Source organism: Kogia breviceps, chromosome 2 (assembly GCF_026419965.1).
Source record: "Kogia breviceps isolate mKogBre1 chromosome 2, mKogBre1 haplotype 1, whole genome shotgun sequence".
Lineage (NCBI taxonomy): Eukaryota > Metazoa > Chordata > Mammalia > Artiodactyla > Physeteridae > Kogia > Kogia breviceps.
The window spans coordinates 33,631,467-33,647,810 of NC_081311.1; the positions used below are offsets into that span (position 1 = coordinate 33,631,467).

Sequence of the window (16,344 nt, forward strand, 5' to 3'; positions counted from 1 at the left end):
GTTGATGTGGCTGTTGGCTGGGACCTTATCTGGGGCTGTTGACCAAAGCTTGGGCTTCCTCAGAACGGTGGCCTCAGGCTAATAGGACTTTCTGTGCAGCAGCTCAGGCCTCCCAAAGGGATTGTCCCAATTTCACAAGGCAGAAGCGTCATCGTTTTTATGACTTAGCTTCAAAAGTCAAACTGCATCATTTCCACCACGATCTATTTGGTTACAAGGCCATCCAGATGGAAGGATAGGGAAATTAGGCATCACCTCTTGATGGGGTTGGGGGAAGTTCTCATAGAGCATGTAGGATGGGAGATATTGTTGTGGCCATATTTGTAAAATTCAATCCACCGTGTGTGCCTTGTTTCATTTAATCCTTCTGTTGTCCTTTGAGTAGGCATCATTGTCCCTTTACAGATGAAGACACTGAGGCTCAGAGAGGTCATGTAACTTGCCTGTGGACAAAATCAGTACATTGCAGGGCTGGACTTAAACCCAGTCTGTACCAAGCAGGTGCTCTTCAATACATTATCTGCTGCTTATAGGACAAGGGAGCAAAGAAAGTCAGACATTCAAAGGCCAGGTCTCCCTATGTGTAGGATTGGGAGCGGGTAAGTCTTCTTCTTGTCCCCCCATAACCCTGATGTCAGAGTTAGTATCTTCCCCGTGTGGTAAAGGAGTCTGGTTTCTATGCATAACTCTACAAGAGGTTGCTTCCCAGAGACTATGTAACTATTATGTGTACCTCTGATGCCTCAAGTTCTCCAGGCATGTGCTGCCAGTGGAGTTGCCGTCTGTCCCACCTGCCCCCACGCCCCTAGTCATTTGGCAAAAGATTCTGGGGAACAATGAGTTAGAGGAAGCTCTCATCCCCTCTGTGAAGGCAGCACACAGAACCACATCGTGCCAAGAATATCTTCTCTGCCCCAATCCCCTTTTGAAATCATGTCTTCCTTTTAAGTTCAAACAAGGACCACTTCTTGCAGGAACTCATTGTGGATACTTCCCCGATACTTAAAATCAGAATGTTCAGGTGAAATCTGGCACTCACTGCTAACTGTAGTTTTTTGTGTCCTAACCCCCCATTAGTCTTCTAAGGCCCCATGGATCAAGGACTATGCCCTCCTCTTTCCTCAGTTTTCCTCCCCAAACCAGAGGAATGATACCCCGTTCTTAATAGGTCCTCAAATCAGTATGACTGATTAGATCAAAGGGCCTCATGAAGTTTATTATTAAGTTTATAACAGGAGGACATGTGCATCTTCGAAAGTAGTTTTTAAGAGCCTGCTCTATCACAGGCATTGTGCTAAGTGCTAACATACCATGTGATCCAGGAGCAGGAATTTAGAAAATCAAATATGAGCCTCGTAGGCATTCTGCAGTATGTCAGTAATGATTCAGAACTGATGTCTAGAAGTGAAGCATCCTTGATCATATTAAGAGGACTTCATATGGGATACATCTGAGACACGTGCGGTAAGGTTACAATCTCTGTCAGCTGTCAGATGATTCCAGAGTCAAATATTTAGAAAGCCCCAGAATAGGGCTTTAAAAATCCAAAATCTTGACTTTGGCTTCTTCTATAAGTTTGTCGGAATGATGTTTTTAGCTGGAGCTATCAGATAGAAAAGGATGGATCTAACTGTCAAATTAGCCTTCTTGTAATAGGCAAATTTCACTACCCTTCTTTCCATTTGTCACCATTTCACCTCAGAATGTTCCCCAAAGCCATGCCCTTTAGAAACACCTTTGAATGTTCAAACTCCACTGATCATCCTATTAATAAATGATGAGTAATCAGTATCAGTGTTTATCTTCACTCATTATTCACACCATAAATTCTTGATCCAAATATAATCCTATTGTATAAAATTCTTTCCTCAACATACCATCACCAAGAATAAAATAACTCCTGTAAATAATTACCTTTGGGATATGAAAGAAAATGTAAACATTTTATTTGGCAGTTGTTTCTGAACACATGAATAAATAAATGGAATTTCTTTTTGGAGTAACAGATACCATTAAACGCTTATTTACACATCTTCACTGCAAAGAACAGTTACACAATTCAACTTTTTCTTATAAAAGGTAACTTCCCACACCACTGGACTGGACAGGAAAGGATGGAGATAAGGGTAGTGCTTGGTTCTAGCAGCCTCAGTGTTTGAAAGGCATTCATTTGCAAGTGTGATAAGAAGAGTCATCATGCATTGAGTTCATCCGGATCATGTAGTGTAGAAAGTTTCTGATGGCAGCCACAGAATTTGGTGTGTCATGCGCTTAAGTCAACTATGACATGTTTGTAAATCTGTGTGTTTCCCTTAAAACTGGAAGCAAAAAGAAAATTACGCTTATTAATGGACACATGCGTGAATGATCTTGGTGCCTGAACATTCAATTCCTGAAATTTTACAAATTTGGCTTTCTCTGCATCCCAGTTATACACTTGAGTAAAGGAATAATCACTTCCAAGAATTGCGTATTGATAGTTATTTATCTGAAGAGGCTGGAACACCATGGATCCTCGCGATGGCATCCTCTGAATATCCTGAAATGAGGAGCCTCCCCATTTCATTACTTTGGAATCACCAATGAATCTTGTCAAGCAAATGTACACGTCACCTTTCACTGAGAAGTGCTTAACGGCATATACATCTTCCATGTTAGGGATGTCAGTTTGGTTAGTAAATAATTGTATTGCTTTGTTCCACTGATAAATTACAGGACGCTGGGAACTACTGGACAGGATTAAATGAGGCGTTCTGAGTGTCTGAGGTGTTCTGGCTATTTCTAGATATTCCACATCAGTATCCCTGTACCACGCATGTAAAGATTGATGGGAGTAGAATCCATTTCCGTTCCATTTATAAATGGTAGTAAAACCAGCTTTTGAACTGTCAGCAACAACAAAGTACCAGTTGTTTTCAATCTTGAATGTTTCAATGTCATTGGGTTTTCGGATTTTGAGAATTTCAATATCCTGGATTTTTATGAATTTATTTGCAAAACTGTCTCTCTTATAGATGTGAGAGCCGCCGAACAGCTGGGCCACAATAACATAGAGCTGAGTTTCAATGACTATAGGCTTGCACACTACAGTGGACGTGCCTGGAAAAGACAAATGAGAGATTAGGAGGATGGCCATCCTCTTTCGGAGCATGTTAATACGCATGCCAAAGCCATGCAACTGCCACCAAAATCATTTCCTTGGTTGATTAGGCAAGGCCAATTTCCTGATCAGGTCCAATGGCAGCAGGATCCTGAAGTTCTGTGCCTTTGTACCTCATGGAGCCTTGTTATCAATAACAGAGTTGTCATGTCACATCCAACGTGTACTAGACGTTCAGGATACATGGCTACAGCCTGAGTTTTCTCCTCTCACTCTTTTTTTCTTTGGCCAAGCCGTGTGTGGATCTCAGTTCCCCAACCAGGGATTGAACCCGTGGCCACAGCAGTGAAAGCACCAAGTCCTAACCACTGGACCGTCAGGGAACTCCCTCTCCTCTCACTTCTTACAGAAAGAAAGCATTGCTTTCCCTGACATTTCATGAGTTGGAAACTGCCATTTATTGAGCACCAACTATATGCTTTGCCAAATCATCTCATTAAATTTCCCAACAATCTTAAGAGATAAATATTATCACCCTGCCTTTTGCAGATGAGCAGACAGAAGCTCAGAGAGGTTCGGTGCTGCTAGGAAAAGGCAGAGTTGGGATTCAAACCCAAGGCTACCAGCGTCTCTATGCTTTTAACCCAACCTGGGGTGGGCAGTTAGTTGTACAAGGGCTTCCAACTTGGCCAGCATTCCACAAGGTTCTAAAACAACCTCACAAAGTTTTGAGCGGTAGTCTGGGCAGCCCACGGCTCTACCTGCAATTGGTTTGCTCTATGTATAAACTGCTTCTTGCTCTAGAACAAACAGACTTTCTCCTGAGAAAGGAGAGAGATGCCACTTGTGAAGCTTTAGGTCACTGGTGGCAGAAGAGAAGGAAGAGAAATCCTTGAGAAAAGTGAAAGGGGTACAATCATGGGCGAAGCTCCTGAGTGTTACTTTGGGAAATCTCAGAAAACTACATGGGAGTCTGTCAGAAGCCTAGCTCAATATCCTTTGTTAAGAGTTTAACATTTATCAATAGATTCTGATCTCATAGAGGGAGCTTGGCTCTAGGAAATCCAAAGAGAGCCGGGCAAATCTGGTCCCAGGCTTTTTCTGACTGCAACTCTAAGCTTTGAGGTAATAAGTTCTGGATCAATTCTTTCTATTAATTGGCTCCATCCATAGGCAAAATTATTCTAGTTGTGACCCTTTTCAAGTCTGTGTAATTCTGTGACCTTGGGAAAATCACTTCTCTGGGATTCAGTTTTCTCTTCTGTACAATGAGGGTTGGAACTAGATCAGAGATGGCCGCTAGTTTTCAACCATTTACCAATATTGATTGACTGACTGATTGTGACTTCCTGGAGAACTGTGTTAAGAAGGATTCTGTCCTCTGCAAGAAAGAGCATCATGATAGATTAGCGATGTCTGTCTGGGGTGAGGGAGGGGATAGTGACTGTATATATGACATATATTCATCATCCTAGACTAGATGATGCCATCTGAAAGTCTGCAAATATATGATTCATTTTTCATTTAAGTGCTCATCTAAAGATTCATTCAAAGCAGTTGACAGACTGTACACATGTAAGAAGAACCTTACACAAGGGTAAGGTTTAGATTTCACAAAGCCCTACTGCAATCCATTGGAAAACTGAGGGGACTTCAGGAGATTTCCCATGAACATTTTGCAGAAGTAATGTTTTTGCTGTAAAGTTTGAGACTCATTGATCTAAAATAACCTCCTTATTTTATAGTTAAAAAGAGGGTCCCAGTGAGGGTGAGTGGCTTGACCAGTTAGCTTGTGGCAGAACCTAGATTAGTACTCATAATTCTTAGTCCAGCACTTTTTCATGGAAGAAAAATAACCCACCTTTTATTGTATATTTACTAAGCTAGGTCCTATGCTAAGTTTCTTGAACATATGCTCTCATTGTTTTATAACAACACTGAAAGTTAGGTATTATTATTCCCATTTTACAAGTGAGGAAATTAAGCTTTAGGGAACAATCCCAGGCACTCAGTAAATGGTAGATTTGGGATTCAAATGATTCTCAACCTGCTCAAAGAATTCCCTGATATCATTCATCTTTTCCTGTTGCTCTTGGCCCAAGTGGCTTAACTTTCCACTCAAAATACGATCAGGCTTTTCGTACCTGTAATGTTGTCATAATTCCGGAAGGTCTTTTCTACATGGTCCCATTCAAGGAAAATGCACTTTCCAGTGAAAGGCTGAGCGATGACTACATACTCATCGTTCATATAAGAAAAAGTGTCTATGGACAGTGATTGAAAAGGCAGGTCTTGAGACTTTGCAAACTCTGCAAAAATTGAAAATGATGATGAGTAGCTGTGCTGATGCCTTATTCTTTGGCTAGATCTCAAATGTCCACAAGAAATATATTTATTCTAGAGAAACAGTGAAATAACAATTTTACTTTGCTTTTAAACACATGAACTTTTAATGGTTCATAATATTTTTAAATTGCTCAGTTGGTTTTTAATATATATATTTTAAAAATCAGTTCCTGCATGTGTAAAAAAACGTAGCCCTTATTTTAATTTTATGTGGTGGAATGATTTGGAATACATTACCTGTAATGATGCAATCAAAATCCTTGGAGGAGAGACTATTGATTTTACGCTTCTTGTATTCTGGAGGGCCTTCACAGTAGATGTCTTCGACAGTTGCATTGGTGTGGCCTAGCCATTCCACCAGCCACTTCAGTTTACAGTCACAATTAAATGAATTACCTCTCAGGTCCCTGAAAGACAAACTTCAGCTGCTTTTGATATATGAGGGCCCTTCCTTCCCAGGCATGACTTTTACTTTAGCAATTAACATGTGCAGAATGACCTCACCTGACTTTATATCATGCCTCATAATCTACCTTCAACCTGACTGCCCATTCACTCTGGGCTCACAGAATGACCACAGTGTGCCCTTGCAGGCCACCCCAGTCAATGGAACTTCATAACTTATTCCCTCTTGGACTCAAAGGTAGCTCAGTCTAGAGCTGTGCTGTCCAAAGAAATACAATGTGAACCACATATATAGTTTAAAATTTTCTACAGACACATTAAAATACTAAAAAGAAAGAAGTGAAATTATTTTAATAGCATATGTTATGTAACCCAATACATACAGAATTTTATCATTTTCACATATAGTCAATATAGAAATTACTATTGAGATATTTTACATTCTCTTTGTATACTAAGTCTTTGAAGTCTGATGTGTATTTTATACTTACAGTATATCTTAATTTGGAAAATAAAATTTCAGCAGAAATTCCTGATTTGTGTTTAGAGTTAACAAAATTTACAGTTGAAAAAAACAGATTTATACACCCAAGTTGTTCCAAACATACTTAAAAGTCTTCCAATGATTGAACAGAGAATCAGTTTTTAAATTTAAATTTAGTTTTTTATTTAATTTTTTAAAAATTATGTAAAATTTAAAATTCAGTTCCTCATTTACACTAGGAACACATTTCAAGTGTTTGGTGATCACATGTGTGGCTACCATATTGGACAGCACAGGTCTAAAAGAAAGATGTAGTGATTGTTGTACCATATTTAATTACATCAAGTGAACTATTTGCTTTTCTTCTTCCTCACAGACATAATTAATCCTGATCCTATTCCATGGTCTACAAATTCAGTTTTAATAGGAAATGACTTTGACACAGCCGAGTTAATGCAGACATACAATAATAGCTCATGTCCATAATAAACTGCACAGCATAGATAGTTTAAATTTCCACATATGATCCCAGCTCACCAAGTTCTCTGTTTATGTGCATTGCTTCTGTTCAAAAACTCTATCTCTTTCCTAAAACCCTTCTTGGTCACACAAAATTCCTAAGATAGGTACCGCCTACTTTTCACACAGCATATGAGTACTTTTTAAACGTTGAAGCATTTAAAAATGTGTTTTAGGTGGTAATTCAAGAAACCAAGAAATCTACTAAAAGGCAAGTTGGCATGGATCCTTGCATTTCTTAGATGATTCTTGGTTTGGGCATATCAAGGTAGGCCCAAGAGGCCAAACCCATAATGGGATTCCTTGGAGAGACTGAGCCAATTTCAAGTGTTTTTTTCTTTTGCTAGTGTGGGGTATAGGCTGACAAACGGTTGGGCCAGAGGGTCCCCAAATACGCTGTATCCCCAAGTCTGCCATGGAGAATTCTCAGGACTCACCTCATATCTCAAGAATACTCTGACCCAGAATAATGAGTGTCAACTTTTCTGGGCTATTGTAAGCCAGAGCGGATAACTGTGGTCTGTCCAAGACTATTTGGAAGTGTCCTGATTCTGACACTCTCTTGGAAATAAACCATCTTTCAGGAATTGGGGTAATAGGCATGGAGGAGGGGTGGAGGGAATACTACAAGGAACAAAGAAAGTTTTTCATAGCTTACTGATTTGAAGTTAAATCCTGGGTTTAGGAGAAAAATTCTTGACTCAAATTTTTGTTATTGGAGAAAAGTTGTTTTGAATATATATTCTATAGCAAAGTACCTGAAAAATAAGAACTCCTTTGTTTTCATACATCTTTTGTTTGTTCCTGTTTTCTACCTTGTGACATTTAAATACCTTTCCAATGTTCTGGAAGGCACTTAGTGAAGCTAAATTGCTTTTGAAAGGGTTAGGCATATATTACTTGCTTTGCTTACTACAAAATACACAAATTCTTTTCAAAGATCTTTCACTCTGAGGCTTAAAAGTCAAAGTTTGAAAGCTCTTTTGTTTGAAAAAGGGTCAAAAATAATTAAATTCATTCCCTTCCTGGGGCTTAAGCCAAATTCCTGGGGATTAAGCCTAGAGCTGTTGTTCAGTCTAATGAGAGAAAAAGGCAAACTTTCCTCCCTTCCCCCACTTCCTGCTCCATTTCTCTCTTGACTGACCAACCCTTGGGTGTAAACTTTCATCTTTATTCTGTCAGTTTCCCAGACTTCTTTATGTTTTTCCTTTGTAGCCCCATTTCCTGGACCTCATGAGGAAAAAAAGGCATCTCGAAATTTCTATCTAGCCCTCCTCTTCCTACCCCCTCCAAGTCCCTTGTCTTCTGTCCCTGCCATACAGACACACACTTTGTCAAAGGCAAACTTGGGACTCTATTTTCAGAATATAGTGGTAAATACCATAGGAGACTCAAACATTAGTCCAACTAAATTCAAATTTTAAGCCAATTTAAAATTTAAAAATTCTCATTTAATTTAAAGCCAATTAAAAAATTTAATAACACCAGACTTCTTTGTTAATGACTGCAAATTAATTAATTAATCAGTGATTTCTTAGATCCTCTTACACATTTGTTAAAGAATCCAGGCCTTTGAAAATATCTTTTGGGAGAGTCTGGAGGTTGTTATTTGCAAGGCTCCTGGAAAAAAAAAAAAAAAAGAATGATGTAAACCGTAGTCATAAATGAAATAAATGCATTTTATGGCCCCTTATGTATTATGGTATTAAACAAACAAACAAGCAAACCCTCCAGAATACGAGTAACAAAATGATGCCTGGGCATCAGTCTTTCTACTTAGCACTGGGTATGAGCATCCCACACTCAGGCATTCCGTCTAAGGGATGTCTCCCCATGTCCACTGTCTCCATGTGTTCTCTCTTCTCACACTCAGGCTGCCCTTCTCCTCTCTCCCCCCACCGCCCCACTTGCTCTAGAGAGCAGCTCAACCTTCAACTCTTAGTACCAACAGCTCTCAAATTTGGAGGCCTGTCTAATCTATCCCCCTTCCAGCACATTCTTTTTTTTCCCTCCTTTTTCTACATGTTTTCCCTTTTAGCTCCATTCATTCATTCCTCCTTAGAAAATAGCTTCCTCATAAATATCCATCTATTCATCCATCCATCCATCCATTCATCCTCTTTAATCATCTCCTTTTCCCTTCTTCCAATTCTTGCCCTATTATCACAGGAATTGTTTTCTCCTTCTCTTTCTATTTGTTCTTCCGCTAACCACTAAAATGATTCTGATGCTAATCAAGGGTAATAAGTAAGAAACAGTTTTGATAGTATCAAGGAAAGGGACATGTGTCCATACTGCAGAAATGTGCACATAACAAGGAGCAGATGCTGTATGACAGGGAAGGGTACTAGGTACTGGTAATTTTCTATTTTTAACCAGCATTATACATGTACATGTTATATACTTTTCTTAGGAGTGTTTTTAATTTTCACAATAAAAATTAAAAACTAAAACAAAAGAGTCTATGCTGTCGGCCTCCAAAGCCCTTGAAAATTCTCTCAAATTCCATTTAAAACACTCTAAAAAGTCTTCTCTGTTTTCCACCTCCTCTAATTAATACAAGATTTCTCAAGTGCAAGCATTCAAACCCTTTAAAATCTATTTTTAAGTCAATTATGTTGTTTTTCTGAGTTTTAGAAATTACTACTAGATTAGAAAGCTTTTTTCAATGAACCTCGACACAGAAGAAAGGGAACTGAATCAGAAGTTTCCATCAGAAGTTTCCAGTCTCAGTGATGGTCCATTTTGTGACAAAGAGCACAACTTTGGAGTCATTCTTTCTGAGCTTGGTTTGAATCCCGGCTCCTCTATTTACAGGCTGTGTGACTTTGGTTATGTACCTTCTCTGTGACTCAGCTTTTCATTTTTAAGCAGAGGTAATATCACTCATATATATGAGTGATATATAATATCACTCATATCATAAGAGTGTTAGAAAAAGTAAATGCGATAACTCAGGATGGTAGTTGGACTACTCTCAATAAAGGGCAGCTGGGAGGAGGAGGAGGGGACAGGAAGGAGAAAGGCTTTTGTGTGGTCTTTGCCCAAGAAACAACATTTAGAAAACTGACCATACAAATGAACTGCTGTGACTGTCCACCTACGCAGAATTAATAAAATGCTGCTAAAGAAGATTATTCCAGAGAACAGCTCCCTAATTCTTTTTACTGAATGGTGGTTGAATGAAGAGATTTCTTGGGTCTTGGACCAGTCTAGAATCTCTCTCAAGTTATGTGTCTCAATATAGTTGCTGGCACAATGTGTCCTGAAGTCCTCATGCTAACTTCTCTTAAGTGGACGTCCCTCCCCTGGAAACCAGCACGAAGTGCAACTGGCTGCAGGGCATGAGCTTGGAGGAGGTTGGGTCATAGGACAGTGGGAGTGAAATGATGAGAGTCAAGTCCTGAATTACTGCAGCCACTAGGGTTACAAAGGAAGAGGCACCATGTTTGTATTGCTGCCCTGGGCAGTTCTTTTAAACAGCAGGTGAATCTGAGAGTTCCGGCTTCCTGCCCAAAGAATAGAATTCTAAGCCTCACATACCCAAGGTGTTAAGAGTCAGTGAACTTCATAGATAAAGAGGACAGATTGGTGGTTGCCAGAGGTGGGGTTGAGGGGATGGGAGAAATGGGTGAACTGTGGGTTTTTTTGTTTTGGGGGGTTTTTTGGTTAAAAAAAAACCAAAAGATTAAAGAAAAAGGAATTCCAAAATTAAAAAAAAACAAACCTCAATGAGCTTAACCACCTTAGGTTTTACTAAGGGGTAGGAATGCACTGTATCTGGGTAATGGATGAGGGGTAGAACTGATTGGGAGAGAGCGAAAACAGGCCAATGAGATGTTTGAGAAAACATGCGTCAATGTTAATTTTTTTTCTAGGATGACTCTGTAGTGAGTACTGGAAGGATGTTTTTCTTACCACTGTATCCCCAGTGCTTGGCATAATATAAGTCCTCAACAGCTACTTTTATTTTATTTATTTATTTTGTTTGTTTTCTGTACGTGGGCCTCTCACTGTTGTGGCCTCTCCCATTGTGGAGCACAGGCTCCGGACGCACAGGCTCAGCGGCCATGGCTCACGGGCCCAGCCGCTCTGCGGCATGTGGGATCTTCCCGGACCGGGGCATGAACCCACGTCCCCTGCATCGGCAGGCGGACTCTCAACCACTGCGCCACCAGGGAAGCCCATCAACAGCTACTTTTAAATGAATGAATGAATGGGGCAGGCTGGAGTTGCTGATTAGAAGGACATCCATCCAGACAAAGAAAAGAGCAGAGAATGCTTCTCTTAGGCCCTTGTACCAAGATACTGAGTTAGGGAGAAATTGCAAAGCCCTGTGAATTACCATTGCCCCACCTCCACGATGCTCACAAAGTGCCCTCCCTCCTCTGAGCCCTCACTTTAGTAATAAGCCCTAAACAATAGGACGGCTTTGCTTTTTTTTTTTAATTGGCTGAGCTGTGAGGATTCTAGTTCCCCGATCAGGATTCGAACCCAGGCCCCAGCATTGAAAGCGCCGAGTCCTAACCACTGGACCACCAGGGAATTCCCTAGGAGGGCTCTTCAAAGTGTGCCTGTAACTAAGCTCCATTCTGTAGGTCCTGACTCACAGTCTACCTAACAAACATTCTTTAAAACGCCGGGGATGGGCTTCCCTGGTGGCGCAGTGGTTGAGAGTCCGCCTGCCGATGCAGGGGACACGGGTTCGTGCCCCGGTCCGGGAAGATCCCATGTGCCGCGGAGCGGCTGGGCCCGTGAGCCATGGCCACTGAGCCTGTGCCCCGCAACGGGAGAGGCCTCAGCAGTGAGAGGCCCGCATACCACAAAAAAAAAAAAAAAAAAAAAAAAAAAAAAAACGCCGGGGAAACTGCCGAACTGAGCACCTAGCTGCCTTGAGACTAGCTGAGACGGGTCAAGCATTCTCAAAGGCAGGCAGGCTTTCCTACCCAATGAAACTGATGACCATTCCCTCCACTTTGGTGTTTTCATAGTTTACCTGAGAAAACCTCTAATTATGGAATATGGAACCTACTGGAAAGTCTTCTCTCTAAGGCAGACCAGACTGGCTCAGACAGCACGTTTGTTTCAGTGCCACTGGGCTCTGCTGCTAAGAAAGCATCACCCACGGCCGTCTGGGGTGCTCCCAGCCTCCCTGCAGTGCAGATTCTCAGCTTGAGTTGGTGTCTCACTGAATTTGCGGTACTTCAAGTGCAGTTATTTTAATTTCATACAAAATGTTTAAAGGGGATAAATACACTACAGCATTCAGAGTCCTGATCCAGGACCAGTGGAAGTTAGGCAATAAGGTTTAGTTTATTCCTACGTGATGGTGTTTACTGCATAGCACACTGTTTTCTAGGCACTTTGCATAGATTAACTGACCTAATCTCATGACACCCTTAGGATCTAGGTACTTCTAAGTATTTTACTATCCCCACCCCCATTTTTACAGATGACTATTATCACTTCCATATTACACATAAGAAATTGGAGGCACCATGAAACTTAGTGACCTGCCTGATGTCCCACAGCTATTAATGGGTAAAGCCATGCTTTGAACCCAGGCAGTCTGGTGGCAGAGATCCCCCTCAGCCAGTATATTGCACTGCCCTCTTTACATGCATGTCATTGTGAAGGCCGAAATGAGGACATCCTGCCAGACTAACTGGAGACACACAGGCACCCTGAGCTTGGGGACTGCTGTATATATCTTTTGCACCTCCGCAGTGGTGAGCAGCCAGTAGGTGCTCCCCAGCAGGTAGACATTGATGACATTTTCCCCAAATGTCTTTATACATGCATGCAAACAATCCTGCCTCTACTGGGCCTTAGCCACGAGGACACTCATGTGACGCCCAAGGGAACCTTTACGAAAACCTCATGGGTGTTAACAGAAACCAGTACAAAATGTTTAGAGATTTTGTGATCATTGGTCATAAATGATTTTTAATTCATTTTTTCCCTGATCTCAGAAGTAATACATGGTCATCAGGAAAATTCAAACCTTTCTGAAATATATAAGCTATTCAAACACTTAAGTTAACCATGTATAATATTACAGTCATTCAGAATAATCAAGAGAGGGTCCCAGGATTTGTAAGGACTTAAATATAAGGAATTCTCTTTTTTGGGGGTGGAGGTTGGTTTGAGGGGGAGAGGAGTCTATATAGTAAGTTTTAAGTTGTCTATTAATGTCTCTTTAGAAGGTAAGTCTACTGAGTTAGATGTATAAGAAGGTGAGATAAGTTCATTGCTTCTTTAGGAATGAACTGAATTTATATCCATGCTCAGGCAAGTCCCTTGGAGCAGCTTTAATGTTAGGCCAGGGTGGGAACCAGTTGGATCTAAAAGTATATGTCTAATCCCAACTGTTTGCATTTGGAGACTAGAGCAAGGGTAGGGCTCCTCTCTTCAGGATCTTCTCTTCCTTCCCCAGCCATATTTGCTCCTCAAACCATGTCCTGTGGAAGGATCCAGCCAGCTCCATAAAGCTTTCTGATCCTGCTATAATTTTTTTTCCCCTTTTCCTTTCTTTTTGGGCCACTGCATGGCTTGCGAGATCTTAGTTCCCCAACCGGGGATTGAACCCAGGCCCTCAGCAGTGAGAGTACGGAGTCCTAACTATAGGACCACCAGGGAATTCCCCGGTCCTGCTATAATTGACATGGTGGAGAGGGCACTAGATGTCTCATTAAAGACTTCGGGAAACTTCTAACTTTTACCGCTACTAACTGGGGAGCAGCTTAAACTCAGGGTGTACCTCCGTGTTCTCATTTGCCAATGGAGATAGTGCCTGCCCTGTATCTTTCATAAGGTCATCAAGAGAGTGTAATGAGGTCAAGAGTATGAAAAAGCTTTGTAAACTCTTCCTGTAGGTTAGAGGGTGAGGTGATAATTCTTTGCTACTTGAATGTTTGCCTTTAATTGAGAAGAATTGGTCTGAGGTGGAGGAAGGTGCATTTTGAAACCTAACACCTCTAAAATCTTAAAATTAATGGCTCAAACAAATGTCACTTATTTATAAGTGGTAAATAATGGAGAATGAACTTGATGTGCTGAGCAGTCAGAGGGACATTTGGGCTTCAAATCTTCCCTACCCATCTCTTGAAAGGAAAAGAGGAAAGGAGAAAAGAAAAAAGGAAAGAAGGAAGGAAGGAAGAAGCAGAGAGCTACACCTGGAGGAACAGCATAATTAGAAAGGGGACAAAGCACTCAGGGAGAAAATATATGTTCATCTAATTCCTCTTGCGAGACTGAGCTCTTCCAGGTTGGAGCTGGATTTTATTCATTTTTGTGTGGCACATCCTAGAGACTATTTAGGATGAACCATATGGCAATGCCATTTTTGCAGATCCAAAAGAGTCTCATATTGGCAATGCCACACGAATCAACCTAAGTGTTTGATAAAGATGCAAGAGATCTAAGGGTCATATTCAATCGACTTTAACCTGTTCCCTCCTAAAACCTCCTTCCTACCTCCAGCACCAGTCAGACAGGTGGGACTTCCCTTTCATTGTCTGACTCTTAAGATTCACTCCTCTCTCTTTGAAGGCTGCCTTCTGTGTTCCCTTGAGCTTGAAAATTTCTAGGTATTAAGCACATGCTGTACCAGTGCCTTCTTCTTATACTCTTCATACCTCTAAAGAAGGGGACTCATAATGACCCAAATTTATATTTCCATTTCATTTGATGGGCATAATAGGCTCTAGTCAAACAAAATGAATGTTCTTCACTAGGGTGTTGTATAAATTTTTTTCTTCCCCACTTTCCTCCCTTCCTCACCTCTCCCCTCTTTCCCCTTCATTCCTTCCTCTCTCTCTCTTTCTTCCTCCTTCTCTCCCTTCTTTCCATTCTTCCCTCCAAGTGAGGTAGGCCTTTAGGCTGGAGAGAAGGTGTACTTGATTGAACTAACGGGCACGGCAAGGCTATGTCCAGGTTCCCAGAGAGAACACCAGGGTCTTCCATCCTTCCTTCAGCCCCTCATGATACTGAGCCATTAGACTCAGGCCATGTTGGATGGCTTTATGTGAATCAAGTAGATTTCAAGTTGAAGTCATGAACTTCCATTTATCTTTCCATTTATTCATTTCTTTTATTTATTTTTGTCTGAAAGATTAGGCTTGGTGGTGTTTGGCTCTGTAATCAAATGGCATAGCATTCGTACCATACACAGCCAGCTTTGCAGCACATTGTAACACTGATGTGAAAAGCAGTGTTGCAAACTGTTTATTTTATAAACATTATTTTCCTCATCATTTTATAATGACTATATACAGAAGCCTTGAAAGGTGCAGTGATTTCATAAAATACATCTGGCCATCAGTTCCCTGCTGCTGCAAATCCAAACAGCAGTAGAGACAGGGGCTAGTAGAGGCAGCATGATGACCACGTAGACACCCTAGAATAAAGGTTCAAAGGGCAGGCATTTTTATCTGCCTTGTTACCTGCTACCTCCCACGGTCTAGAACAGAGCTGGAAATGAGGTACTGTGAGGCAACAGGTTAAAATCGACAGAATGACTATGATGCTTAGATGACTTGCATCTTTATCTAACACTAAAGAGACACATATTAGGCACTTGAGAAACAGTCCCTGAATGGATGAGTAGCCATAGCAGTTCAGCTATTGAGTTGATGTTATCATAATTCCATAACTACTCAGTTCACTTGTCACATATCCCCTCCAGGCTTCTGTTTCCTCATTTCTAGAATGGGGGTTGTGTGACTCTGGCAGGATCGTTGAGAGCATTAAATGAAAATTCACGTAAAGCACACTGGCCAACATAGTAGTAGGCACTTAACAAATGTTAGTGCCATTTCTTCCCATGCCCTTCTACTTTCCTTAAAAGTACATCTGTCTGTGAGTGAGTGAGTGTGTGTGTGTGTAGGGGGTGGGGGAGGGTAAGGAAAAAGAGTTATTTGGTTCCTGTTACTCAGGATTTCCCAGCCTCAGGACTGTGCCATTTTAGGCTGGATAATTCTTTGTTGTGAGGCTGTCCTGTGCATTGCAAGATGTTTAGCAGCATTGCTGGCCTCCACCCACTAAATCCCAGTTACATACTCTAGTTGTGACAATCAAACATGTCTCTAGATATTGGTGGATGTTCCCTGGGAGGTAAAATTGTCCCGTTAAGAACAGCTGATGTAGCTCTAATCATCCACTGAATAAATATTTCTCTTATAAAAAAGTTGTTCAGGTGCTGTGTAGACGTGGCCTGTGGTTCTAGTATATGTTTAAATGTATATGAAGTCAGGGCTTGTACAGAAAAAGGGAAACAGAGAATATCAAATTAAGCTATATAGTCAATTCATGAAGTGAGTAATGATGTAGATAATTAAAAATGTTATTTCAGTCACACAATTTCCCCGCAGTAGATTGTTTTCCTAATTATTGCTGGTTTGGGCTAGTATTAATAGTAACTGGTTTCCTGGACACACACTGGCTGATGGCAGGGAGAGAAGGCAAATGTGCATGTAGAGAAATCATTTGG

At 41.0% G+C, this 16,344-nt stretch overlaps 1 protein-coding gene across 1 annotated transcript in view; it reads right to left on the reverse strand.

Annotated features, from left to right (window-relative positions):
* Positions 1 to 1,922: 1,922 nt before the first annotated feature.
* The window catches only part of LGI1 (leucine rich glioma inactivated 1), a 33,820-nt gene continuing 19,398 nt past the window's right edge, over positions 1,923 to 16,344 (reverse strand). The window contains exons 5-8 of the mRNA XM_059054502.2: positions 8,403 to 8,474; positions 5,684 to 5,853; positions 5,245 to 5,409; positions 1,923 to 3,099 (exon numbers count right to left, since the gene is read on the reverse strand). Coding sequence (XP_058910485.1) covers positions 2,264 to 3,099; positions 5,245 to 5,409; positions 5,684 to 5,853; positions 8,403 to 8,474 — 1,243 coding nt within the window. The 3' untranslated portion in view covers positions 1,923 to 2,263. The remainder of the gene's footprint in view (positions 3,100 to 5,244; positions 5,410 to 5,683; positions 5,854 to 8,402; positions 8,475 to 16,344) is intronic.